This window comes from Neopsephotus bourkii, unplaced genomic scaffold, assembly GCF_033783945.1.
Source record: "Neopsephotus bourkii isolate Nb327-2 ecotype Australia unplaced genomic scaffold, CSIRO-AGI_Nbou_v1 NB_53, whole genome shotgun sequence".
Taxonomy (NCBI): domain Eukaryota; kingdom Metazoa; phylum Chordata; class Aves; order Psittaciformes; family Psittacidae; genus Neopsephotus; species Neopsephotus bourkii.
Genome location: NW_026900570.1, coordinates 10,793,555 through 10,820,506, shown reverse-complemented (window position 1 = coordinate 10,820,506; position 26,952 = coordinate 10,793,555). Strand labels below are relative to the sequence as shown.

The 26,952-nt window shown below is 46.3% G+C and overlaps 1 protein-coding gene across 4 annotated transcripts in view; it reads left to right on the top strand.

Moving 5' to 3' along the window:
* The window catches only part of JCAD (junctional cadherin 5 associated), a 62,415-nt gene that overhangs the window by 18,154 nt on the left and 17,309 nt on the right, over positions 1 to 26,952 (top strand). The window contains exons 1-3 of one of the 4 annotated variants that reach the window (XM_061350817.1): positions 13,770 to 13,889; positions 26,431 to 26,470; positions 26,568 to 26,789. In XM_061350817.1, coding sequence (XP_061206801.1) covers positions 26,433 to 26,470; positions 26,568 to 26,789 — 260 coding nt within the window. In that variant the 5' untranslated portion in view covers positions 13,770 to 13,889; positions 26,431 to 26,432. Of the gene's footprint in view, positions 1 to 13,769; positions 13,890 to 26,430; positions 26,790 to 26,952 lie in introns of those variants that run through there. The other 3 variants (XM_061350808.1, XM_061350790.1, XM_061350799.1) reach the window with 3 other exon arrangements.

Here is a 26,952-nt window from a genome sequence, read left to right as displayed (position 1 = left end):
CATCTGCAGTGGGGAGCAGAACTACTCGGACTTTTGTGACTTGAAAATATTCTTCCTAAAATAAGAGGTTTTGTCATTGGGTTTTTTTAGTCATTTCTTGCAGGAAAACCATTTTTTAACAAGTTTTGGGTTTTGGGGGTGTTTTGGGGGTTTTTCCCATTTGATTTAAAAAACACTTGTATTTCAAGTTTCCAATTTTTTAAAGCAAAATACCTTGACAAAAATGAATTTTATTTGTCCATCTTTGGTACCAGGAGCCTAAGAACTCAAAAACTATTAGACAGTCTTTTCTGTTTGTTTTTTTTTCTCCCTGTTTGTACCTCTTTCTTACCCTCAAAGCCTCTGCAGCTGCTTTGGTGTCTCTTGCCTTTCCCCCATGCCTTGCTGAATCAGTTCATCTGAGTGGCACCAGGACCGTACCACCAATATCCCTCTGGCACAACCTGCATTTTGGAAAGGGGAGCATCTCCCCATGCCAGACATGCAGGGCAGGAGCTGCATTCTGGGTCACCATGGGCACCAATGGGACACACTAGGTCAGATCCTCAGTTGGGTGCATGACCAGGGGCTGCTGCCCCACTCTTTCTCCTCCCTATTCCACAGACAGAGCTTAGCAAAGGTCTGAGTTTCCTCTAGCTGGCAGCTGGGCACGCTCAGTGCTTTGTCCTGCTGGCATTGAAGATCAGGCCTCGGGGCAATGTGCTTTCTACAGTGAAATCTCGATGGAAACAGTAAAGATCTGAGGGCTCCTTCAGCTGGAAAATCAGATTCAGCTTACCTGAGCTATCAGGTCATCCGGGCTGGAGTTAATAAACAGCTCTGGACAAATGGGGACAAACAGTGATGGAGCTGCTTGTAGGAGACTGTGAGGTTGGTTTGGTTGGTCTGAGAGTCTGATCAGGGTCTGACCCTTCACACTGCTTTGGCTACTGCCTTAACAGTTCCTGCTGTCCCCTCTGCAGTTGCCTGGGTCAAGGGCGGCTGGTGCTGGGAAAAGACCCAGCTCATTGCCTGTCCCAAACCCATGGGGACTCGATGGCTTTGAAATGTCCCTACCATCAGGACTCGGTGAAAGCGGCTGGTGGAGCAACACACTGCCAGGGGCAGGTGGACAAACAGCACAGCATCACAAGCATCCTCTTGATGGGAAATGCAGCTAAAACACTTAACTGGCTATTTGTACCCGTCAGTCAGCAGGCCAGGTCTTGCAGCTGCTGGGCTGCCAGGTACTAGGCACAGGAAAATGTCTTGTGTTCACAGGGTCATCCTATCTGCATCCCTAACCTGCATCCCTAACCTGCATCCCTAGCCACATAGCCTTGTTACCCCTCTCCCCCTAGAAATGTCCGTAGAAGAGGAAAAAGGTAGGTTCTGCAAGAAAATCTTGGTATATGGTAGCTCTGAATATGCCAAAGTGCTCCAAAATAGAAAAAAAAACCAAAAAACTCCTGAAATCTGATTTTGTACCACTGCAGTTATATTTTCTGTCCTGTGCAGGGGAAACGATGAAAGGTGAAATCCCTGTAGGGAAGGATTTGTGAAATTCTGCAGGAAATTGGTATTATAGATAACTGTTTCCTGCTGAGGGGATATAACAGAACTTTGCAGAAAAGCTGCCCTTTTCAGCAACATCCACTGCAGTGTACCTAGCCACAAACGTCTGCCTCTATCATAAATGTGTTCTGCTGCACATTTTCCCACTGCACCTGAAGTCTAATGTTGGCTAATTCCACCGGGATGTCCTTTAAAAGAGACACCATAGTGTAAACCATAAAGCTGTTAAATTACAAACGAGGGGAAACGGTGGGTGCTTTGGTCTCTGGAGCACGAAGACTTTGATTCTTTATGGTAGCCACTGAGACTTGCCTGTTGAAAATGTGTAGGGAAAATGTCTTGATTATCAGGAGAAATTCTCCCTTCCCAAGCAGGCTCATACTGCCAGAAGGCACAAACTTCATTTCACAACATTTGGCTAAGCAAAAACACCCGTTATGAGCAGCTTCTTTCTTGTACCTGGTTCCCAGTATTTTCAGAATATGTCCTTTATTTCTCCCTGTTAAAGGTACCCCATTAAAATAAGCCAGCATTACTACAATACCAAATATGACGATTGGGGTTATACTAGATTTTGCCATTGTATACAGTCATGTATGTGCTTGTAAACATCCCCAAAAGCCTACATTTTTTCCCTCTAAGCCAAGACACCTTTGGTAAGCTACTCTGAGCTGCAGCAGTGCTAATAGCACAGACTGGGTTCTCAGACAAGCTTTCCTCTTCACTCCTCCACTGAACATACCAGAGCAGACAGATGGTGCTTCCTGGATCGGATACTGATGTCCATTGAATGAAGCCTCATTGCTCAGTAGCCTCTGACAACTCTAAACCTGAAGCCCAGAGACTTTGACCTAGACAAAATAAAACTTCTGCTTTATAATTTTCACAATGAGAGCAAAACCAAGAGCACTGTGACTCTTTTATTAATAGTGTGCTTTGCTGCTCCCAAACTTTGCAAAATCTGTGTATCTGGCGCTCCAAGAATATTATTACTTGGACCTATTTCATACGGATTGTGAGGGATAAGACAGTCCTGGAAGCTCACTTGCCAGGTCTGCTGCTCTGCCAGCACCAGTAATCTGAGAAGGAACCATGGTCCCTTTGAAATAGGGATCGCAGCATGGCTGAAGGCCGGAGCCCAGCCAGATACACATGCATGGACAGATCCACAGAAGATTCATTTTCCACCCTGTAATAGCCCTCATCTCTCTTCTGCCACTCTGCAGTTTTCCTGCTGAGGATGCATGTAGGCAGAGAAGACACCAAATCTCATCTTTGAAATAATTTCAGAAACCTGCCTCCACATCCAGCTCTCCTCCTGACTGTAGGAAGAAGAGCCAGCAGCAGAAGGCTGGAGCAGGAAGTAGCTCAGATCTCATGTTTTTATTTAATGTCTCAGTAATAGCTTTATGAAGAATTAGAGCGTTTTTGCAGGACTGGAGGGTGCTGATGGCATCTGGTTTAACATGATAAACCTTGCTTGTCATCCCAAATTTACTTGCTATCAGATCAGCTCATCTGTTAGATTGGTATAGCCGCTCCCTGAGATCACCAGGAGCGAATGTGTTACATCGATTAAGCCTTTTCCAGTCCAGCATGGATTTAGGTAAACTGCAGCAACTGAAGGACTTAATGAGAAAAACAGCTTGTGCGTGTAGAGCCCTACCTGAGACATGCATTTGAAAAGTGCAAGTGTCTGTTATACAGATCCCTAACTGCTTTATCAGACAAGAGGAGAAACCTGGCAAAGCTTAATGATCTCATGGCAAGACACGTGAACGTGGTTGAAAGGTGTCTGTCGGATCACCCAAACAGATGCTCGTGCTACAGAAAAGGGTGCTGCCGTCCCAACTAATGAGTTCCCAGCACACATGCCTCAGCTCATCATCCACCCCAAGAGCCTCCTGGGAGGTAACTGGCTTTTTCAGAAGCAAGGTGAATAAACTGCAGAAGAGCAACTACACTCCCTCTTGTTCCCTATAAACTCCTTGGAGCTCAGTAACCAGGTTTCTGTAACTCTTGAGCTCTGTCTTTAGGAGGAGGCACATGGACAGATACACTCTGAAATGTAGTAGAAGAGTTGGTTAATGGAGGAATTTTATACCATGTTGGGAATGACTTCGAGCTGTTCTTGTACAGCTTTATTGTCTGATGGCAGTATGAGTGGCTTTGAGCCTGGCATTCCATGACTCGTCCAGCTTCAACATATGCAGCATCCACCAGACTGCAGAGTTCACCTGTCTCCATCATTCCATGTCAGGCCATCAGCAGCACAGGAGCAGAAGAGGGAACATCTGTTTTCTGCCCCTCTTAAACAGTGGGAGAAGCAGAGTGCTACATGGGGGAAAATGGCAGCCTCTTCCCTCATCAGCATAAAGTCACTCTTGTGCCACACTTGCTGTGATTATGTGGCTGCAAAGAGGTATCTATCTAGTAGCTCCCCCTCCGTGGTGGTTATACCAACAGGGAAAAGAAGCACCAGCCACAGTCTGAGCAAGAGCAGCTATGGCTATGAGCTTAGGACACAGCCACAGAGCATCTGAGTGATCCTGAACATGACCATCTCATCTGCAGGGCTGGATGGCAGACAGGCAGGCTCTGGTGGCCAAGCCCTGCTAAGATGGCAGCACCTAGAGTCACCTCATTGCAGAAGGCCAGGATTTTAAAGAGGTTCTGGGATGGGGCATACAAAAGGGGGAACCTAAGTCCTTAGGCAGCTGTGAATCACTGTCTTGGATTTAGGCACCTAAGTGCTTTTTTGGACCTCATCCCAAACACTTCATTGAGTAAGTGTTGCATTAACAACAGCCCAGTCAGAGGATAAGCAGCAACAGAAATGCTCCAAGCTGCTCTTTTAATGCATCATAGGATGTGAACAAATGATCACTGCAGAAACAGCTGTACTGGGTTATGGTGTCATTGCCCCAAGCTGTTTCCTTCATGACTTCCACAGCAAAACACCCCTCAGCAGGACTTTCCTCAGTGCTTTCACTGCAAAACCATCAGCTTAGTGTACTCCAGAAACCTAGCCAGGTTAGGACCACTGACTTGGTGTTGAAATGGATTTGCAGCTCCCATCATCCATGTATCTGACATTGTTAGGAAGGTGGCTCCTGGTGGGTAGAGGAGGACAGTGTATTAAAGTAGTAGCAGTGGTATGTCTGTAGTGACTGTTTGCCTCAAATATGGAGTGGCCACTTTTGAAACCTGAGCTATGCAGTAACCTCAACTCTTCAGCTTCGCTTCTGAGATATGTCAAGTACCTACATGACTTGTGGTGGTTCTCATGATCACTCAGTTCGTGTTGAATAGGAGACAGAGGCTCTTCTAGAAATGATGGGAATTTAAGGATAAGCCTGAGTGTGCTGGGTTTCACTTTAAGCAAGCCTACTCTGACTTTGCAGGATACATGGTCACAGGTAAAGGCTGCCTGCAGGGCACAACAGAAGGCAGAGCTGAAGTAAGAAGACTCATTTCTGTTTTAACTTTCTCCTCGGAATGGATGCAGCTTGGCTTCTCTGATGTTGTCTGCCTGACTATAAGTTGCATGCGCAGGGAGGTGTTTAATCTCCTTTCAAACAGCAGCTCATTTAGAGACCAGCTGGCTGATCTTCTCCCAGAGCCTTTGTGAAGTAAAGGGAGGTCTCGTGAGGTCCCACACCATTTGGTCAGATGGATGTGAAACCTCTAGCACAGGGACTTGCCTGAGGGGTTGACTGGTTTTGGACAAGGTGGTGTTGAGTTTTAAGAATGTGAAGGGTATAAATGTCCTGCAGCACCCCAGTCCTTAAAGGAGCATTCCTCTGAAGGACAGCCTGTATCACAGTGCTGCAGTATGCCAAAATGTTGGGGGGTAAAGCTTGAGCCAGTGAAAGAAAGGTTGTAACAAATTTAGGGTTCCATTGTGGCTGTTTCTGATCTGAAGCACAGAAAACATGGTGAGGTAAAGGCGTCATTTCCACCGATGAGTCTGGAAGCCCTCTAGTGAATTGTGAACTTCATATATTGTACAGAAGGTGGCCTTAGAACAAAATAACACAATAAAATGCACATGGAAACCTTCAGGTTAATCTGAATGAGGCTTTGCCTAAAAAAATAACCCAAACTTCTATTATTTTGGAGCTTGGTTCCATTTTCCTTCTAGTCCTGGATAGAAGGAGGGAAATGGAAGAATTCAGTTTGACAAGAAAAGCATGTTGGAATGAGAACTTGGATTTCTCTATCTTCCAAGCAAAATTTCTTTGTAACATCACTATCAACTTCTACAAGATAATTAATAGATTTCAGTAACTTTCAACTCCAAATATAGTCCCTAGAGACCTGCAAACCTTTATGTTGCAGGCAGACATTCTGGTGTTGGTGCTGCAATCCTTCGCACAGTTGCTGTAACTTCAAAGGTTACTGAGAAAAAAAACATGCTTCCATAATGCTGCTTAGATAACTTTTCAGCAAAAGAGCTTTTCCATTCCCTCCAGAGGCATTTCCAGTAGACAGTAGGCAAGAAATGGGGATGATAGCAGAAACTGCAGAAGGGCACACTCTGATGTAAAATAATACAGGAGCAAATAAGAGTTAAATCCAAGAGTAAAATACACATGCACAAGGCAAGTTTGTTACTGTAGGGCTAAAGACACATCCCCACCCAGTCCTCTAAACCTGTCCACCAGCGGGTTTGAGGGGGAAGGAAACCAATTTGGCAAGCATGACTGTGCAATGGGGATGCTCTGCTCAGCTCTATTTTAGTTTTGTTTTTTTTTTCCTGCTTGAAACAGAGGTGGTTCTGTACCACCCCACAGATAACAGCACGCTCCCTGTGTCATTTCATGAGTAAGGCATTTGGAAAAGATTGTTCTATGAAGAATGGATTTCAGTCATAATCCTTTGACCCCCTGATCTGCTCAAGACAGCCATGATATGTCATTGCTCTCTGATAACGATTCTTCACGCTGTCTCTGCCTGCTCCCGTGGTGGTGAGATGATCTGGGGCTGGTGCATGTCCCTGGCCTCACTCCAGAGCTCTGGGATCTGTGTAATCTCCAGTGTCAAGATGTGTTTACTGGTATGCATCAGAGAGATAACAGGAGCATCCCCTCACTAGAGGAGACAAATGCCTGGTCCTGGGTGTTGAGCTGCTGAGGCCCCATCCCACTGTGGGCTTTCTGCCTGCTCTTTAACCCTGGATGACAGTCACATCTTCAAGGGGCTGTTCTTTGGAAGATAAAGATAGCTTTCCTGGTTCAAAAATTACAAGCCATTCTCCCATTTTTTTCTCTTTAACAGAGAAGGACTGCAATTTCAGCTTTTTGGGTGAGGCTTTCTGTGGGAATGCGCTGGCATGAAGGGGTGTTGCAAACTCTTGCTGAACTTTTTGAGTACTTTGGTTACAGGCAAGCCTTTCTTCATGCTCTGCCCTTGCTACTGTGCTCAACTTCTCCTATGAAAAAAACAAACAACCTACTATAGATAGTTTTCTCCCCCTGATCTCATAAAGCCAGCTCATGTAGATCTACAGAAGGAAGGCAGTATTTCAGAAAGGATAGTGCTGCCTTTTGAAATGTAAGATTTAAAAATCAATGTTACTGTAGCTAAAAGCCAAAATTGATGAGTTAAATAACTATTACTTCACTTCTTATGGAACTAATAGGAACTATGCCACAGATCATTTATAAGAGGAGACATGTTATCGTGTGTTGTGATTTCACATTAAAACACACCATTTCAACGATGCTCCCCTCTCCCCAGTGCAAACCCATGCTCCCCAAGTTAGGGCTTGCTGCAAAGGCTGGGGGAAGGGGGTAACCTTCTCCAGGGCAGGTTTCCTTTATTTTCCCAATAAATACAGGCTGGTAAAAGAACTTCAAAGTCTTTGAATGATGTAGCCCCTCCAGACCCTATTTCTTGATATTTATGCTTTTGCCATTGGTACATATTTTTGTTTGTTCCTCATAAACCTCGGGGCTTCAGCTGTATCTTACAGCAGTGTTTTTCACAACTTAGCTGTATCAGTGGAAACAAATAAGAATTCTTTTATCCATACTGTACTTGCCATCTTCCAGCTAATTGTTTATACACATATGTTCAGCAAAGGGGGGAGACATTCCTGAACTATCTCTGCCGTTTCTCTATTACTTCACATACTTTTATCACCTGGCCCCTTGTGCATGTCCTCCCCCAGGTGCCCTGCTATTTCAGACTCTATTCTCCTAGAGAGCTGCTCAGCACATGCTATGTGTTTGCAGGTTAAATTATCTATATTACTGAGAATCCATTTGCAGCTGTTTTAAAGATGGGGGTTTTTTTCCTCCTCTTTCAAAGTAGATTTGCAATTTATTTGCAATAGATTTTTATGAAAAAGGCAAAGAAATTTTAGCTAATGCCTATGGGCAACCTGAGTTTGCTCTCATCCTTCATTGTAACTCCAACAGGTCAATATCTAAACTTGCCACACTAAACCTGGAGTCACAGCAGAACTGTACGGAGCTGTAGCTAGAAATCTGGTGGAAGAGAGTGGATCCTACTGCTTGATTAGACCTACAGAAGGTATCAGGCACGACCTAATGGGCTGCTTAGTGTTGGCTGCGAGCTGCTGAGCACTCACAAGTAATGATGAAGTGCCCATGGAAGTGGGTATTTCCATGGAGATCAACATCTGATTGCAATACATGAGATCTGAGCAGGGCCTGCTCTTCTTTTACCTCATTTGAAGTGTGTTTTCCACCAGCACTTCACAGCTTTTGCTAACCCTCTCTTTTTGATTAGAGAAATCAAGCTAAAACCTTGCCTGTGCTTGGGAAAAGATTGTTTCCAGGCTGCATACCTCTCAGCCATGACCACACTTCCCTTGTCTGTGAGACTTCACTCCTTAATGAGTGAAGCTCATATCACTAGCAGGAACGACAATGTGGCATCCACAGCTCAGCCTCCTCATGTACCCTCATGGAGATCGATGGAGCTGCCGTAACAATCTGCATTGTACCGTTTGTGTACCCTTGTACCTAATGCATTACATGAATACAGGGATTAGCTTTCTCTAGAGTAGTGAGCATCCATATTTTAAACAGGAAAAATAGGATAGCTCCAACACCAACATGCTTAGCTACTGCGTAACTATTTCCCTTCATCTTCCCTTACCTTCAGGGATGATCCTTTCCCTCCCCAGTCCTGATGCCTTGCTTTGAGGCCAGCTGGAGCTCCCGGCCCTTCCCGAGAGCTTTTCAGCTCAACGACTGTACAAATATTTTGGTCAGGAAACTCCTGAAAAATGAGGGTTGACTGTTCTGTTCCTCAGCTGGGTGACGGGGGTAATTACAGTGATACGTTCCCATCTCTCCTGGGTGTTACGATAAGAAACTCATTAATATTTGCTGAGTATCCTGAGCCAAGTCCTTGGGTAAAGAGCTGTAAGGATTATTTTAACAGTATTTAGCACTTCAGAAGTTTTGGAAGCACTACCTAATTTTCCCAAATGTAAACCAGCTAAGTTCTGAAGGGTGATTTGTGTGCCACACCTCTTAGCCTCTTCAGCAGTGTTCTCAATGTTCAGGAACACACACTGTAATTGGTACACCCTATCTCTGTGTTAACCAGTCTTTCATTTTTTTGCTTCTCCCCCCCCCCCATTTTTCCCTCCCTCCAGCTCACATTTGTGGTCATACTTTAGGACTCTGAGGTATATCTAAAAGAAAGAATAGCTGAGCATCTATTTCCTTACATCTAAAGGAAAATATTCTCCATCACAGTGCAGTACTACTCCTCCCCAGCAGCCTGTGGCCCAACACCTTGCACAGACACTGTGTATTACATAACTGCTATGTATTACATCGGCCTTGCAGAATGGTCACCACCTGGTGCTATGAGCTATTTCCCTCTATTCAATACACATCCCTCCCATCTGTTTATTTGGGATGCTTAGAAAGCAATAAAGTAGTTTGAGAATTGAATCCCCAAACAGCAGGTCAAAATACAGCTAAGGAAACACCAAAGAACTGGCAAATGAAAACATCCCCTTTCCACGGCGATGCTTAGTGTTTTCCTTGATGTAGCAATAAAATATGTGAAGCTTCTCTGTTCCAAACTAAGAAGAGGTGCCAATTCCATAAACAGGTGATTACTGGCGGATAGGTAATGTGACATGTTTTGTTGCTAAAGGGTAATGGCTGTTTTGTTTATGACTAGCATCTGTTTTGAGAAATTTTAATATATCAAGGCTCTAACATGTCATATAGGATGGAGAAGAGGAAAAAATAAGCACAGGTTTAGTAGCACATCTGTGGCTAGTTAGTTATGGTAAACTTCAGGTATGTGGTGATTTCAGCGTATGTTCCTACATACATTCCTGGCAACTGGATCTAAGACAAAAACTTACAGTCTTTTGGGGAAAAAATAATGTACCTAGTCACTTCAAACCACACCATATTATGAAGAAATCTGCTTGATTTCAATGTAAAAACCACTAATGCAGGATTACTCCAGAAAAATGAGTCTCCAAGCCTGCAACAAGCTCGGCAGGAATGGCATGAAAGCTCTGGCCCCTTGCAGCAACGCTGATGACGGGACATAAAACATAAACAGAGGACTCCTGAGGAGGGAGATTTTGAGGCCAGAGAGAATTATAAAGGCATAAAGCAGCAGTAACTTGCACCGAGCAGAGCAGGACTTCCCATTCACTCATCACAGCAATGGCACGCAGCAGTGCTTTTGCTGAAGAGCTGGCTGGTGTGCAGCGTGCCTGTGTGTTTTTCCTTTTCCCTTCCCTGTGCATTAATTCATCTGTATTTCCCCCATCTGGCCTGCCTCTCTTATGTTTGTGTGTTTCTGTTTTCCACGGTTTCTGTCCATAACGGCCACTCACTCAGACTTGCAGGCGCTGCTCCTCATCTCCCTAGGAGCCAAGCCCTGGCGTTCGCTGCTTGCATAGGCATGTGGACCCACTCTACCATGTCCCGTGGGATGCTGATTTGAACCCAACTGCTGTGACACATGGGATGGCCTTGCCACTTGCTAGGTTCATGCAGCCCCTCCATACTCCTCTGCAGATGCTCCCCTCTGACGCCACCACATAGCCACCACCAGCTTTTGGTTTATGGTTTCTTTGACCTTCTTCTTGCCCCCTGCAAGCCATGCAAAGCAAAGGGGCAATAACAGCTCTCTCCTCAATTGCCTGACCTTGTCACCCTCCCCATCCACCAGTTTTCATGCATTTCAGGAATCCTCTGTAGCAGGGCAGAGGCTTTAGCACTCTTTTTCCACAAACCCTATCTGTACACTTCTCTTGTAGCCACATTTAATTCTTCCATCCTTTTCAAAGCTGAAGCTCTAAACTTAATCTTATCTGTCAATGGGCCCCTTCTCCAGAGAGAGCCAGGAGATGGAGATCTACCCAGGTGGCCACAGGATCGTGGGCTATGCAGGGGAGCAGTGCTGCAGGTTGTGCACCATTTACTCCAATCACTGAAAAGCAGAATTGCTTTCCTGTCTCCTCTGCTTTTTCTCATCTTCACCCCTCTCCTGGAAGTCACACTCTGCATTGCAGTAGCCACCTAAGACCACAGCCTCACCGATGTGGGCACTGAGCTAAGGCAAAACCAGGAGCAACATCTGCCCAAAGAGTTTGCTCTCTAACAGGGAGCGGGCAAGATGCAGCAGGAGCAAAGGGAGCCCCTGAAAGTTGTGCTGCCACTGCGGAATACGGCACCCAGACTTCCCAAATCACAGACCAATGGCTTCATGTGTTACACCAGCCCTCTGGGCAATCTTGCTTGGACACAAGGTGGGGCTGCCAGCTCTCATTGGTAGTTAACTGTGAATCCAGCCTGAGAGATATCCTAGATTGTTTCAAATATCATGTGATTTGCTTCCTTGTGTCCGACCATGGAGATGCTTTCAGCTCAGGTTTTCAGGCTTTTCTCTGTAGCAGGACAGTTAGAAGCGTGAGTGGCTGTTTTCCTTTTTTTAGGAGGAAAGTTCCGCTTCTCAACTGTTCCTTTGACTTCACCTAAGGGAAATCTTCAGTGACTGCAGCACTCCAAAGTCATTCCAAGGGCTGTACATCCCTTTGCAGCCCACGAAGTGTGCTCAGAAGTGTAACTAAAGAATACCCCCAGGTTCAGAGAGGCAGCTCTGAGGTGGGCTGTCCTTTGCACTTTTATCACACCCTTCACAGCCCGTGATCTCCTCCAGATGAAATGATGTCTCTCCCGTGCACCTTTACACTGTTTGGTAAATGATCAAGTTTTCCTTCACTGGAGTGGCAGCTTCAGCCTCTGCCCCCTCTCTTCCCTGCCCAAAGGCAGTTCAGAGGCAGCTTTCCCAATGGAGAGCTGAGAGCTCCGGCAGCGAGGACCTGCTCTGTGTGGTGCCTCATACTTACCCAACAGGGAGCAAAAGCTTTTTTGCTCTGAAGGAGGGATGTAAACAGGACTGTCTCCTAGAACCAAGGAGAGCAAACAGCTCAGAGCTGCAGCCATGCAGATGAAAAAGTCGTCCTGGAAATCTTTTCCATACAAGACAATAGAGACGGGTATTTAAGCCCCCACAGCTCCCAGTTTGCCTGTCAGAGTCAAGACATTTAAATAACGAGCCGTAACCTGTGCCAGCACAGCTTCCTTAATAGAAACCTGTGCTATCATCACACCCACAGGAAGTTGCTCTGTGACAAAACCCAAACTTTCTACTGACTGACTGTGTCAGACAGAAGGTTTTACCATGGGAAAATACAGGGGTTTCCCAACCAGCAAAGCCATTGAGAATGCTGCAGGGATGGAGTGTAAGGCGTCCTGCTGGAAGTCCCCCTGCTGCTGATGGCATTGCTCTTGATGCATGCTTCTTGTGTCAGTGCTGCAGGCTCAGAACTTCATAGCTGGAAGATAAAAGATGTGTGTAGAAAAGCAGGACAATGACAATTATTCCCAGCACCCTACAAAACCAGGGCATCAGGGAACCTGTACTCAGTTCTGTGCTCTCCTGCAGAATTCTCCCGTGACCTTGGACTCATTGTGTAACTTTATACCTTTGTTTTCCCACTATTAGCTAGAGCACATATTGAATAGGACTCAGTGTATGAACACATGTAAAGCACTTCAATAGCCTAGGGTAAAAGTGAATTAAGGCATGGTGAGCAGTTGACGGGCCTAAGCAATTGCTGAAGTAAATAATTCACAAACATAATTTTTGAGAGTGTCATTAAACCAAAACATATTTGCAAATTATTCACCTGTTTCTAAAGGCTGAATAAATGCCAGGGACTGGAGAGGTGGGGAAGCAGGCAACCAGCTATGATTCAGAAAGGCTTGCAGATTACACCATGAAAACCATGATGAAGACAAGCCCTTTGAGCTTGCAGCCAAGTGCCAGCAGTCACAGCAAGCTTTGAAAGGGTCTCCTCTGGTCCCTCTCCACCCTTGATGGACCCCAGCCTTCCCTTCTGCAGATATTCCTTGTGCTGAGAAAGTTGTCTTTCTGAGCTCAGCTGCAGAGCAGGGAGGCAGGAGGTGCCTGTTCAACTTCATGAAGAAAACAACCTGCCCCATGTAAGAGTGTGCTCCTGGCAGAACTGCCACTGCTGGTGTGGGTTTACGAGTCAGGCCCTTCTGGGTTATCTGGAAGGACACACTGTCTGCTGTTGGACATGTCCTTGACCTGGCCAGGTTGTACAGGGCTTTGAGCAACCTGGGCTAGTGGAAGGTGTCCCTGCCTAGAGGGGTTGGAACTAGGTGAGCTTGAAGGTCCCTTCTAATCCAAACCATTCTATGATTCACAGTTAAGTGCCCACCCAGCTCATGTGCCTGTGATGGGTGGGTACTTGATGGTAACCAGACCTCCCAAGGCTTGGCTTTTTCATCTTGCAAGTGCCTCATCACACGATTTACCAGTAGCGCGGAGCACCGGCTCCCCAGTGCACAGGCCAACATGTTTCCAGGGACGGATTAAAGGAGGATCAGCGGATCCCAGTGTGGGAAGGCAGCCTGTAACGCCTGCTTGGTCAGCTGGTGCCTCGGGCTCGCTAGGGGCAAAGCGCTGTTTCCCCAGGCTGAAGCATGGCTCCGCGGCGGGAAAGGACGGGGAAGAAGAGCGCAACCTCCCCACACCTCCCGAGTGCAGCTCCGCTTCCCGACTGGGACGCTCCCCGCTGGCGGCCGGGGGAGCGCCAGAGCCGCTCCGGGCGGAGGGGGGGGGAACGGGACGGGGCGGACCGAGTTTGTCTCGTCCCGCCCCCCCATCCCGCCCCGCCCCGCCCCTCCCCGCCCGCCGCGGGCTCGGCGCCTCCCGGCTGCCGCGGCCGCTGAGCGCGGCGGCCCCGGCCGACCCTCGAGGGGCTTGCGCGGCCGCCCGGAGAGGTGAGTCCCGGCAGGGCGCGGAGGGCGCGGTGGGCGGCTGGAGGAGCGGGCGAGAGCGGCAGCGGGGCTCGGAGGGGTGCCCTAGGGCGATGCGCGGCACCGCGGGGCGCATCCCCCCGGTGCCCGTCCCTGCTCTGGCCGCTTTGCACCTGCTCGTTCCTCTCCTTCTCGGCATCGCCCCTGTCTCTTCGCCGGCGTCCCCAGCCCCGAGCAGGGCCCGGTTTCCCTGGAGCTCGCAGCGAGCGGGAGTCCCAGGGAAATTCCTGGGTGCCGCAGCTGGAGCTCCTCACGTTCATTCAGCGCCCGTCGCTGTGCTCCCTTTCGCCCGGGGCGCCGGCTGCGACTCGGTGCCGGCTCCCGTTGAACCGACCAGGATGTGGCATCAGGGTCTGAAACATCAGCTGCTGATCCTCTTGGTGTTCAGTCTTACTCCGATATCTGCACAGCAGTCACAGAGATTTTGGGGTTATTTCGTTTATGGTGGTTGTTTTAAGCCATGTACTGTTGCAGGGGACGCAGAAACAAAGCTGTTATGTCAGAAGATTTGTGCTGTTATGTCATTCATAATTGCCTCAGAATTACAAATTACGGCCTTAGTCTCCCGCTGGATCTGTGCCAAAGGACTCTTGCATCTATTAAGGGTTTGGGGGTTTCTTCCTTCATTTTTTGAGGAGAAAAAGAAAAAAAAAGTTGAGAATAATGACTTGAAAATAATGGCTTTTTAGTGGCATGGACCCTACATGTTAAGCTACTCCAGCCCGTGCCTGTAAGTGAAAATAACGATGTAACTGTTCCGAGTAGTCGGTCTGATCCATGCAGTCGAGACATTAAATCTTGGCTGGTGACACTGAGAATTGTGTCCTGCTGAAAAGTATTCATCTGCACTTCTTTGCAGGAGCTGAAGCATTTTCTCTGTGTTGCAAGTTCTGATTCTGCCCAGTAGCTCTGTTGCTGTCTGTGGGGAACAGACATGTGGAAAATAGCAGCCTTCCAGCTTCAAACTAAAGAATATAGGATTAATGACAGAGAAGGACTCTGTAGTTCAGAGGTGCAGCCACTGCAAGAGCCTCAATTTGTGCTAGTGCTTAGTTTGTAATTACAGAGGCTAGACCTGCCTCTGTGCAGACTGTGTGCATAGACTATGCTCTTGCCATTCTACCACTCACCATGGAGGAAAAAAGTGTGGTCCTGCCGGCTGTTCCCTTTGCCAAGGATGCTGAGGGCAGCAGGAGTCCGGAGGAGATTGAAGCAGAGCTGCCACAGAATGGAGAAGCTGGGCTGGGCTGTCCTCCTCCAGGCAGGGGTGGTCTCCTGAGCTGTGCCACCACAGCATGTTATAATACCAACTCAAGTACCAATTGAGTCTGTTGTTTCGAAGGCTACATCCGTTTCTGCATCCTCACTTCCAACAGTGATGTTCAGGATTGCTCCGTGCTGCAACATGCATGCGCCTGATCTTGGAAAAGAGATCTTTCAGAGTCTGCCAGGCTGTGTGTATCAAGTACCATATTACAGTAGTATATTGTTCTTTACATGCATAATTTCACTGGCCTGTTATGACCTAAAACGCACACAAAAAATAAACAAGGGCATATTGTTTGGTGGGAAGGATGCAGAAAATTTTTCTGCCTTAGCCATTAATAAGGAAAAGATTACTTTTAAGTGTTTCTCCTGATAGTCAGAGAAATTACATGGCACATGTAAGCTCAGGTTTTGCCAAGCAGGCTTTATTTGGAAGGTGAGGCGTTTCTCAACTTCTCAGTCACCTTGGAACTAGTTAGGAACACATAGCAAAGTCCTGCCCAAATCTTCTCTTCTAATTAATTTGGCCAGAGGCCATCCTAATTAACCTTGAGGGAGTTCAAGGGTGGGAGAGCTTGGTATGAAACAATTGTCTTGTAATTTGCTGTTCACAATGTGTTGACCAAGCCATGAGCTGCATCTCAAAAATCCTCTGGGTCTCTCCCTGAGGCTATTGCACCGGTTTATTTGTTTTTAACAGATGTTGTTTTCCACTTCTTGAATGGAAAGGGTTATCTCACTTTCTGCAACCTTGTTATTGTGCTTTGTTTCAAGAGCCAGTGGACTCAAGCATGCTGGGGAAGCTTACTCACCAGTTCCAGCTATGAAGGAAGGGGATGGTCAGCCTTTTGGTGGTCTTGATGCAATTGTTAAGGTCTCTATGAACCGATGGCATCTTTTCACATCTACCTACAGATAACTCAGTTTTTCTGGTACTGGCTATGCCTGCAGAGAACAGAAGTCAGCAGCAGTCCCTCTGTCACACAGGTGTATTACAGTTAGCATATTAATAGAATTTGTCAGCCATAACTTGGGCCATCTCAAATGGTGGGGCAAGGGAAGGGGTTCTGAAATACGAGCTGATTGGAAAAAAAGGGAAAAAAGCTAAAGTCCAAGTCCTGCTTTTTGGAAGTACAAGGGCACCCTGCAAGTCACCGAGGGTGTGATGAAGGGAGTAAAGTTAACAGATGTATCTGAAATTTTAGGATGGTCCTTCTTCCCCCATTGTGATGATGTCCTGCTTGCCTTGTTGGTCCAGGGGCTCAGCCACGCTCAGAGGCTGGGCCACCTTTCACCAGCCTGGGTTTGCCTTGCCAGTAGACAGCCCTGCCCAGCACATTCAGTGCCTCAGCAGCACAGCGGCGCTTGTGTGTAGTCTTCTTGAGCATCTGTCTTATTTTTGTTCTACGCTAATGCATACAAATGCTATTTTGGCATTTATTTTCTGGTAGAGCAAAGGGTCAGGGGGAAATCCTGCTGAGACTACAAGGCAGGACGCAGAGATGCAAGAAAGATAGATCAAAGGCATCTATAATACAGGAAGAAACAGAGGGTCAATCCAGAAGAGAGGGCATTTGATTATACATACAAGGGTAATATAAAAGGGATAACAACACAGGAGAGGATGGTAATGTCTGAAAATGAGTAAACAAACAGAAGTTTAAGACTATGCTGAGAATTTATTTACTCCAGCAGACACAATCCTTATCTCTTTGAAAGAGGAGAAGACCACACCAACCTTGGAGTGCCTCTGCTCCCAGCCACATTTGTGAGAGGGAGAAAGTGTTTGTTTACGGATCTCTCCTCCGTGAGTCCTGGCCTGATGGGCAGGCCTGTCCTGCTGTGATTAGTGGGATGCTAATGTGTGTAATCCTTTTGATCACGGAGCCCAGGCTCTATAAGTCATGTCACTGTCACGTCAAAGAAGTTCGACTGTGTGATAGATCCTGTATTAAAAATTCTTACTTTGAAAGATTCAATTCAGCTATTATTGAGGAAAGAGATAATGCAGTTATTGAAGAAATATTTAATACAGTTATTGTTGAAATACTTTTTTTTTCTTTGGTTTGTATGCTTTTCAGTTCAAAAAAATGCAAACAGTGATAATGATCCATGTAGTCCTAGCATAGGAGTAGCTTATGAGCACCTTGACCATAGATATTTTAGGTTGGATTATTAGCCTTTAACGTCTTGATTTTCAATGTGAGCAGCAAACACATTTCCGTGTGCATTGTTTCACTGACGTGGATTGCTCCATACAAAAGCATTGTAAGCAGTATGGAAACATCATCCGAGTCCTAAAGAATATCCTTTTCTGCAGTTCCTTTTTGGGAGGTAAAGAGGTAGCTAATTATGCTTTGTTTAATAAATGTACTATTTTGTTCTGCTGTTGTGACAAACAAAAGCTGTCATTTGAGGAAATACAGCATATGCTGCCAATTGGTCTAAGGACTGGATATATCTGGAGCACAGAGTGGCTGTGAGCACTCTTTAACAATTGCTCCTCTAAAAAAAGTCTGCACCAATTTCAGTGGAGTAATGTGCTGCTCTGTCATCAGTGGAAGCAAGCTGTTGACGTTTTGAAAACCAGCTAATATGAGAAGTGGTATCTGTGCATGCTTGGACATTTCCTCCCTCCCTTGAATGCGTTTACTTCTATTTGGATGCTTATGAGCCTCAGTGAATCAGTGCTCACTCTTTCCTGGATTGGTCCATGGCAAATTTAAAAATCAACCTTATTGCAGATACAAACTCCCATCCATACCCTGTCAGACACGTTTCAGCACTCTGTGAACCCAGTATTCAAACACCCACATTATTTAAGAAAACCCCAACTAGCTGTCTTACCATTTTTCCTTGACAAATCTGAGAAAGCAAACTTTTAAATATGACCTGAAACCTCCTAGCAAACAGGGCTGGCAATGCCTGGAGAGCAGCCGTCACTCATTAAGGCCTCCCCCAAGAGACGCTCTGCACTCTCTCTCATGCCACAGTGTGTTTGCTGATACATCTGCACTGGTGAGATAGAAGGCAGGAATAACTACCTTCTGAGGGTTAAATAAACTCTTTAAGACCAACTCCTCCTCCCCACTTCCTAGTTTTATTGGAGACACATCGTATCATTCATTTATTCTGTGGCACAGTTCGTTGATGATTTCAGTGAGGACTTTTTGCTCAAAGACTGCAAGGAGGATGTGTGCTGTAATTTTCACTGACTGTGAATCTCTGTGTTAGAGAAAAAATGTGAACTCCTGCCCGCAGGTAATGAGGGTTAAACACAGAAATTCACAGATTTCTTTTTAATTTCAGTGAGATGAATAGGAGAGAGTGGCCTTGGAAGACATAAATTGGCTTATCTTCCAGCAATGGCTTTAGCAGGTTTTTGTCTCATGTAGTTAGCAGAGATGTGTGTAGTACTAGTGGCTTGCTTTGAAGGCTTGAGTATGGTGTTGGCCATAATAGGAACTTTCTTGAAGTTTTGCCTGGTGCATGTCCATGATCTGATATGAGTCCTTTAGTCAGAACCCCATTCTTGAGCCTCCAGTTAGCTTCGTCTGCTCCATCCCTGACAGATCTTCATTTAACCTGTTCTTGAAAACTTTTATTGATAGAGCTTCAGAGCTTCCTAGCATTACCAGGGGTTAACTATCATCATGGCTAGACAGGTCCTTCTAATATCTAACCTAAATCTCCCTTGCTGCATGCTAAACCAGTCCCTTCAGTTTTCCACAGCCGCAGGGAGCAGGACAAGATTATCACTGCCTTTTAGCAGCCTGACATATTTAAAACTTGTTATCATCTCTCATTCTCTCACCCTCATTCCTCCCTCCTTCCCTTCCAACTAAACCAGCCCACTTCTTGTAGCTTCTTCTCCAGGGGTCACACTTCCAAAACTTCTTACCATTCTTGTGAGCAAGGAGCAGCATCTTGTTTGAGATAGGGCCCAAACAAGTGTGAATATAGGGCTGACAGGAGTAAAGAGCCTCACATGTGAAGCTCTTCTTAATCTGTCTCCAAGCCCCTTCATCTGTGTGTACCAAGCCCTGCACTACTCTTGATGTCTTGTCTTTACAGCTCTAGCCCCAGAGACTCGTTTGCTGTACCACTCCATTCTGGACTTGTGCTTTGCATCCTTCTTCTTCGGCATGGTGCTTTACACCTGCCTGTATTGTATCTCAGTCGTTCATTCCAGACTAGGTCTATGATTTATTAAGATTTTATTCTAATTGGAATCCCTGAAAATGCTGGAAGCACTCCCTGCAGATTTGTAATTGTAATCTTTATTCTAATTTACAAGTCATTAATGGAAATACTGAACAGAACAAGACCCCAGGCACAGCCCTTATGTGCCTTTTCAGGTTGACATTGAATTTAATAACTACGAGTACAGATGTGAAACATTTGTATACCCACCAAGAGTAAATTATACCTGAATTGTATTCGCCTGGTTTGCATGTAAGGCTATCACATGCATCCATCAAAAGCTTTCCTCGTTCCAATGTGCGACTTCTGCAGTTTTTTCCTCCCTACCCACTGTGCTCCCAACTCTGTCAGAGAAGAAAATTAAATTCATTAGACTTAATTTGTTCTTGACAAGTCTGTGTTTTCTGTTTTCTCATGACTTTATCATGTGGGAGTGGATGCAGCTGCAGTGCAGGGCAGGAAGCAGGGTGATGGAAATGCCGCTGCTCCTCCTGGATCACACACTCACTCCCTCCTGCTTTGTGATAAATCAACACCTGTTATAAGTATTTACAAGTGGGTTGAATAATAGTTTGTCTGAGTCGATATCAAAGCCAGGCTGTTTGGTCTGTGATACCTCAGATCTGTCTTCTTCCCTCTTTTGTTTGAAGTTAGAGAATATATTTGCCCTTTACTCATCCCTTGAGAATTTCTTGGAGATATTTACTCATGGCTTGGAGGCTGCCCTGGCTAGTTCCCTGCTCCTTCCTTGCTCCTAGCCTACACTTAGTTAAGCCCTGCCAAGCTGAATACACCCAACATACCTCTAATCTCTTTTTTCCTGTGTTCTAGACTATCTTTTTGTTAAATATCTAATATTTGATCACAGTGAACATTGCTGTTTACGGCTCTTCAAGCACATGAATCTTATCTTTCCCAATGGAGCATGTGTCTGCAAGCCAGTGAATGTGGTTTCTGCAGTGGAAGGCAGGGGCACAGCATGCCAGGGCAGCTGCATGCACAGCTGCCTGCCATGTACAGTCCCATCTGACTTTATTGTCCCCAAAAAGATGAAATGATGAAGGTAAAAGCCTCATTTAATGTGTTTGGTTTTGATAAGCTCTCTCATATGCACACATGCAAAGCCAGAGTGAGAAAACAGGAGTAAGTACAATGGCCAAAGACTTAGGTATTCTCCTGAGATGTAGCTCGGGGTTATGTTTAGACTGAGCGAGTAGTACCATCTCATATTCAAACCTCTTCCACAGGAACCTGTTTGCTACTGCTGTAGTCTGTCAGGCTTTTATCACTTGATCTGAGACTTTCAGGTTGTGCCTCTCTCACAGACAAAATTTATTTTAATATTGTCAGCTAAACCAATTCATCCGTTTTCAAGATAAATTAGGGGGGAGGAGGGAGGAGAGAAGGAATGTTGTTTTGCCCACATTAAAAAGGGTAAAGAAAAGAAATCCTCCAGCTGTTCCAGTGAGACCTGCACTGTTTGGGAACAGGATCTGTGGTGACAAGGCTCAGAGACATCTGCGCATGTTCTCGGCAGACTTGCCTCTGTTTCTAGGTGCTCCATTTTCCAGAGTTTTCCCTCCCATCCATCAGAACTCCACATCCTCTGGTGCCGAGCAGCCCACCAGTGACCCAGCCCTGTGCAAGGACAGCGCTCTTGCCCTAATGATTCCAACATTGTGTGAGCAGAGCATCTGTGCATAGCCCCAGCATGGTGCCCTTGCTCAGGGCTGCGGCAGTGGAGCTGGATTGTCTCCATAATGATGGTTCCTGCATTTTCCAGGTACAAGTGAAATGGGGTCTTGCACATGGGAGCAGAAAGCAGTCACAGAGGTGCTTCTGCTGGAAATGTCGATGGTCATCAGGAGAGGAAGGAGGAAATTGGGGTGATGGATGTGAACCAGGAGAAGCTGTTAGGGGTTCAGGAGGTCAGGACAAACCGTACGCCTTGCTAGTGTGGTGGTGGGCTGTGTGGGAAGAATGGCTGGACTGGTGGGACCAGGAGATGGGAAGACAGAGAAGGGAGTCTGCAGGGCAGTGAGGACAGGTGGGTGTGGGAAGTGGGAAATGCATTGGGCTGCGTGGTGGTGAGGAATTAGCAGAGGTGGGAGGGATACGGGGTTGTCTGGACAAAAGCATTGGTACTGGATTTGATGGGCACAAGTATGGAAAAAGAGCACAGCAGATAAATTACTGCAACCAGTTTTTTGGCTCATCCCATGTCTTCACAGTGCAGATAGCTTGACTTACCACAGTTGGGCTGATGTGGAGCGGCACTAGGTTCTTGCAGCAGTTATTTTGAATGTACCTAGCTTACTTTTAAGGTTAATAGCTTTAAAATAATCAGGTTGTAAGCACTTCATACTGGGTGCCTAGAATGGAGAGGGTTGTTTTCACATTAGTCTGTCTGCATAAACGCTTCTGTCTGGCACATGTCTGATATGAAATGGGAATAATATCACCCAGACGTGAGTGAAGATAAGCTAGTTTAATGTGTTATCTAGATAGTGCTCTTTGTAATTTAGAAGCCTGTTAGTAACTGTGTTCAGAGCAGTATTTGGATAGCTGCTGTAGATAAAGCTCAGGAAGACTAGCATCACCTAGCCTGAACATCCACTGAGGTATGAGTCCTGCAGAATTCAGTAGCCTGAAGTCATGTAATTACAAACTGCAGCAACTCGTGTGTCCGTGCAGGGTGCCTTGATTTTGGTAATTCATGATGTGTGTATGCTTCATTTTGCAGTATGAATCATGTTCCTTCGATGTTTTCTCTTCTGCGCAGTTATACAGAATCACTTACAAAAAAATGTTAGAAACAGCTCTGCAGAGGTGGGGCAGGCAAATCGTGCCAGAAGGACTTCAGGGGTTGTATTCAAACAGTTGAAGGATTGCCACCTTCTACTTTATTTCAAGTAGCAGAGTGGGGAGATATAACAAAGGGCAGACAGGTCTTCTGGTCTCCCACCCAGTACGTGGATGCTGTGCCAGAACGCTGCCTGGAACCAGGACCAAAGCAGTCCTGGGGTAAAGTTTGAAATTGATGGTCTTAAAGGTCTTTTCCAACCTATGATTGTAAAGGGTGGATGGACTGCTCCAAACATCATGTAGAGGGGTGAGTGGGAATGGCATGCAAACCATTTCAGACCATGGAGGTAAGAGCTGCTTCTGCCAGGGCTGAAAGTGTTGGCATTCATCATCGTTGGTACTGGTCATCGTACATGTGGTGGCGGTACCCCCACCACCCTCCAAAGTAATAAGGCTTGGGAACCCCTGCCACTAAAGAAACCTGCAGATGAAGGCAGACTGTCAACAGAAAACAGTGTGCTTCCCCCACTGAGAATTGGCTCTAGAAGCAGCTCAGAGGAAACTCTAGCACCAGATTTCTTCGGGATGTCTTTCAGGAGTACTGTGGCTTTTCTCAGGGTCAGGGTGAGATCCCTGCTCTTGGACAGAGTACCCCGAGACAAGGTGCTCTGATGACGTTTCCGTCTGGTTGTCTCATTGTGTCCTGCTTGCTGAGGCTGTGGATCCCCATTGTGTCCGCATACAAGGGGGCTGGTGCTGATTTCCGCCATTCATGCTTGTTTCTTTGCATCCAAGAGTGCTGCTGAGAAGTTTCCAGAGAAAAGCTTGGCCCCTGTTTCCAGTGTTATGTGGAGCTGTACCGGCTGCTGGGGACAAGTCGGAAACACTGGCAAGATAGCAGGCATCCTCAGGAAGCAAACCCTGTCAGAAAGCACTGATGTCATTGGCAAACAAAACAAATGACTGCTGGAAAAACAAACTGTTTTCCAGCGTTGTTGATCTTCCCTCAAATTAGCAGCTCTGCACAGCCTTTACTCTTTTGGCCCAGTCTGGCAGAGTACGTACAGGACAGCACTGCAGCGACGGTTTCGTTACTCCTCCCAATCCAATCCCTTTGATTTTATGTTTTAGATTTATTTATCTAAGGGAGGGTGGGAAGAGCATCCCAGCACTTCAGCCAGGTTTGGAAAGCTAGCCCGTGTCCTTGTGGATGTTATGTGCTGATATGGTTGATATCCTGCAGGGTTTGCTCAGGCAGGGCCTCTGGCTCTGCTGCCCAGCCAGATTTGATGTGGGGGAAGGTACCTCCCCATGACTTACGCACAAGCCAATTATTCACTATGAGGGTGGTGAGACACTGGCACAGGTTGCCCAGAGAAGCTGTGTCTGCCCCATCCTGTCAGTGTTCAAGGCCAGGTTGGATAGGGCTTTGAGCAACCTGGCCTAGTGGAAGGTGTCCCTGTCTGTAGCAAGGAGTTGGAACTGGGTGATCTTTAAGGTCTTTTCCAACCCAAACCATTACTTAATTCTATGCGTCCTAACTGCGTCCCATCCAGTGGCCATGACCACCACTGCTACCAGCTGCTGGCAGCTTGTGCCATAGGCATGGAGCATTTCTCTGTGTGGTGGGTCTGGGGAGAGCTCACTGGGGGCTTTGGTGCTGAGGGCACTGTGACAGGGTGCAGAGGGGTGCAGGCTTCTCTGCCTTGTTCCTATTGTGGAGCTGTGACAGGCACAACGATAGCATCCCAACCGGGCCTTCCCACCACCCATAGCACCACAGGGCTTTCCCTTCCACACATGGTAAGTTTGCAGAGCAGGAGGAGACAGTCGTACTGGTTCCTCATGGTGCCTTTCCACGCCATTGCACTTCACTACCAATACCAAGAGGAGGTCCAGAGTAAACCCCACACACTGAAAGTTTCTTATCCACTTGCTTTTGCCTCTCTGATGGCACCAGGACTACAGTGGGCGGCAGAGAGGGGGTTAAGTTGCACTCCAAGCCAGTCTGACAATAATAGCAGGAAAAGCACATTTCTTCCTTGCACCTGCGAGTGCTCTGGTCTGTTTTCTGCTGTTTATGGTGGTCACATTGGATCTTTCTCTTGTTAGAAGCTGAACAGCTCTAGCAGCCAGCTGTTCCCCTTGGTGTGCTCGAACCTGGGGCAGCAGTGGATGGAAAATCAGCCTTTTAGGTCAGCATTCAAAAATAACCCACAGAGCTTTTCCTTTCTTCCAAGAGGGAGGGTCCTGCTCCTCTCTGCTTTCTGCCTGCTTTTACTTACTGCTGGCTCACTTACTCAGAACGCTTATTAGGCATTTGGAGCCCTGTTCTAGCAAGGGATACTCCTAAAATATCTTCAGCATAGAGCTTTAAATAAACAAATAATCTCTTTTTTTAAAGGGTGTGTAGTGTTACGTGTGTGAAAAGGGAGAAGATTCATAAAGCTCTAGAGACAAACCAGTTTAAGGCTCTCAAGCTGAAAAGCCACTTCTGCAGCGTTCCAGGTTCCCAGTTAAACTATGGCTCTGCATAAAAACTGTGCATGTTTTTCCGTGCTGTGGGCTGTCCTCAGGCAAGTGCTGTGGGCAGTGCAGGGCAGAGGCGGCTGGAGTGTCCCTGTGTGCCTAGGAGCTGCATACCAGGCTGGACCAGAGCGGCTGGCCGGACCGGCTCCACAGTCTGCAGAGCATCCTGGAGACAGGGCGGGGGCAGAAAATGGTTGGGGTGCTGGGTAGGCAAAAAGTGTCCATAATATATGGAGTGCTGCACCACAGAAGCTGGTTTACATTCTAAGCCACCCAATCAACTTCTGTGTGTACATAGCCTGAGAGATTTAGTACTAATAAACTCACAGGAGCCAAATCAGTAGTTGCTTCGTCTCAAGTAAATAATTGTAAACAGCAGTGAACAGAGTTCTTTCTTCTTGCCCATGAAGAGCATTAGAAACCAGTGTATAAAGTACTTGCTTGTCATGATCTTTGCAGAGACTATCTCCTTTTGACTAGCTGCCAATGCTGGGCTCCTGGTCCTCAGGTAGACCTACTACTTCTAAGGACACAGAGTGCTCACCAGACATGTTAAATGAACTCTTCGTGTGGGGAAAATCGTCTTAAGTGTTTTACATAACTGATCTATTTCTGTGTGTTTCACTTCTTTATCCACCTTTTGTTTTAATTTCTTTCTTCTAGTAACACAGTCCAAGCAAGGAGGAATGTATCAGAATGGGTCCATCATTACACACAACCTACAGAATAGATCATTACCTTCCATGGATTTTGAAACTCAGGGAGAATGGGTATTCTGTAGTTGCCATAATTCCATGAAGATGTGAGAGTGCTATAGAAAATAAAGATTGTTGCCAGACAACTAACTGAGTTTACTGGATCTTTGCTCTAGCAGTGCAGAACTGAGGGCAGCCCTGGTGACCAGGAAGAAGAGTCATGACTGTCCCATGACTTGGAAGTCATTGAGACACAACAGACACGATCATGTCAGGTTGTTGCCAATCATTTTACACAGTGCAGTTGTGCTGTAAAAATAGACTGTGCTTGAAGTCTTAGGGTTTGTATTATTCTGGTTGAGGATTACTGATTACTCCTTATTACTCTGGAGGATTACTCCTTCCAGGAGACCAAGAGGCTGAAATCAAAGTAATCTGTAAAAACAGACTGTTTAGCTGGGGTATGCATGATATTACCTGGGTTTCTCATGTGGTTGCATAAAATTAATTTTTGCTCTCATGCATATTTTGTCCTTGTTCATGTGAAAATTTTTTATTAATGGAATATGCAGAGCTGTAGGGAGAGGCGTGCTGCCTTGTAATCCACCCCCTCCTGCAGCAACTCCAAATGGAACACAGAATACACCTCTCCATGACTAGAAAAAAATTACTTTTTGCAGAAAGTGTGGGCTTACCTCCGGTGCAAAGCGTTTTTATCACTTAGTGACATCTGAAAGCTGCAGTCACCAGTGAATTCTTCAGTGGAACAGACTGAGTCAGCAGCAGTGCAGCATCTGCTGCTGGGCTGAGTGCATGGATGTGTATTGCCTAGGGAAGGTCAGCACATGATTCGTCAGAATCTGCATGCACTTTGCTTCATCTGTTTGGTGCTGAGGAACACTGAAGCCAGAGGATGAGACTTTCAGCTTCAGTAGCCTATCAGCTGATCAAAGATATCTTTTCTTGTTTAAAGCAACCTTCTGTTTGTTTATGGTTTTGTTTTCCAGTGATGGATCCTTCTGGAAAGAGCTTTTTGGTGGCGCAGCTGTGAGTGAAACCAGCACAACATGTTCAGTGTCGAGGACCTCCTTATTTCTCATGGATACAAGTTGTCAAAAAATCCCCCTGTTTCATATGAGAACAGGTATGATGGATACCGGCAGGAAATCACGGGAAACAGATCTGCTCAGAGAATGCTGAATGGGTTTGAGGCAGAATCAAGAGCTGAGGCTTACAGCAAGAAACCTCTGGTGAAAACCAACTCAAGCGGCACTGAAAGCAGCCATGGGAGCCAAGGGAGGCAAGCAGGTCCTGGTTACCACCATGACCTTCAGGGTTTGTCCACTTTTCATACTTCAGAAGGGGGGTAAGTTTCAGCATCATGCCATGGCTTTGCTTTCTCTTCCTTTTGGTCCTGACAGTTAACTAAGCATGACCCTAACCTTTGACACCACCTTCCTGTACTCCTTTTCTGCTCCCATACTAGTGACCGTTTCCATGCAGTGCAAGTCCACGCGAAGCAGTGGCAC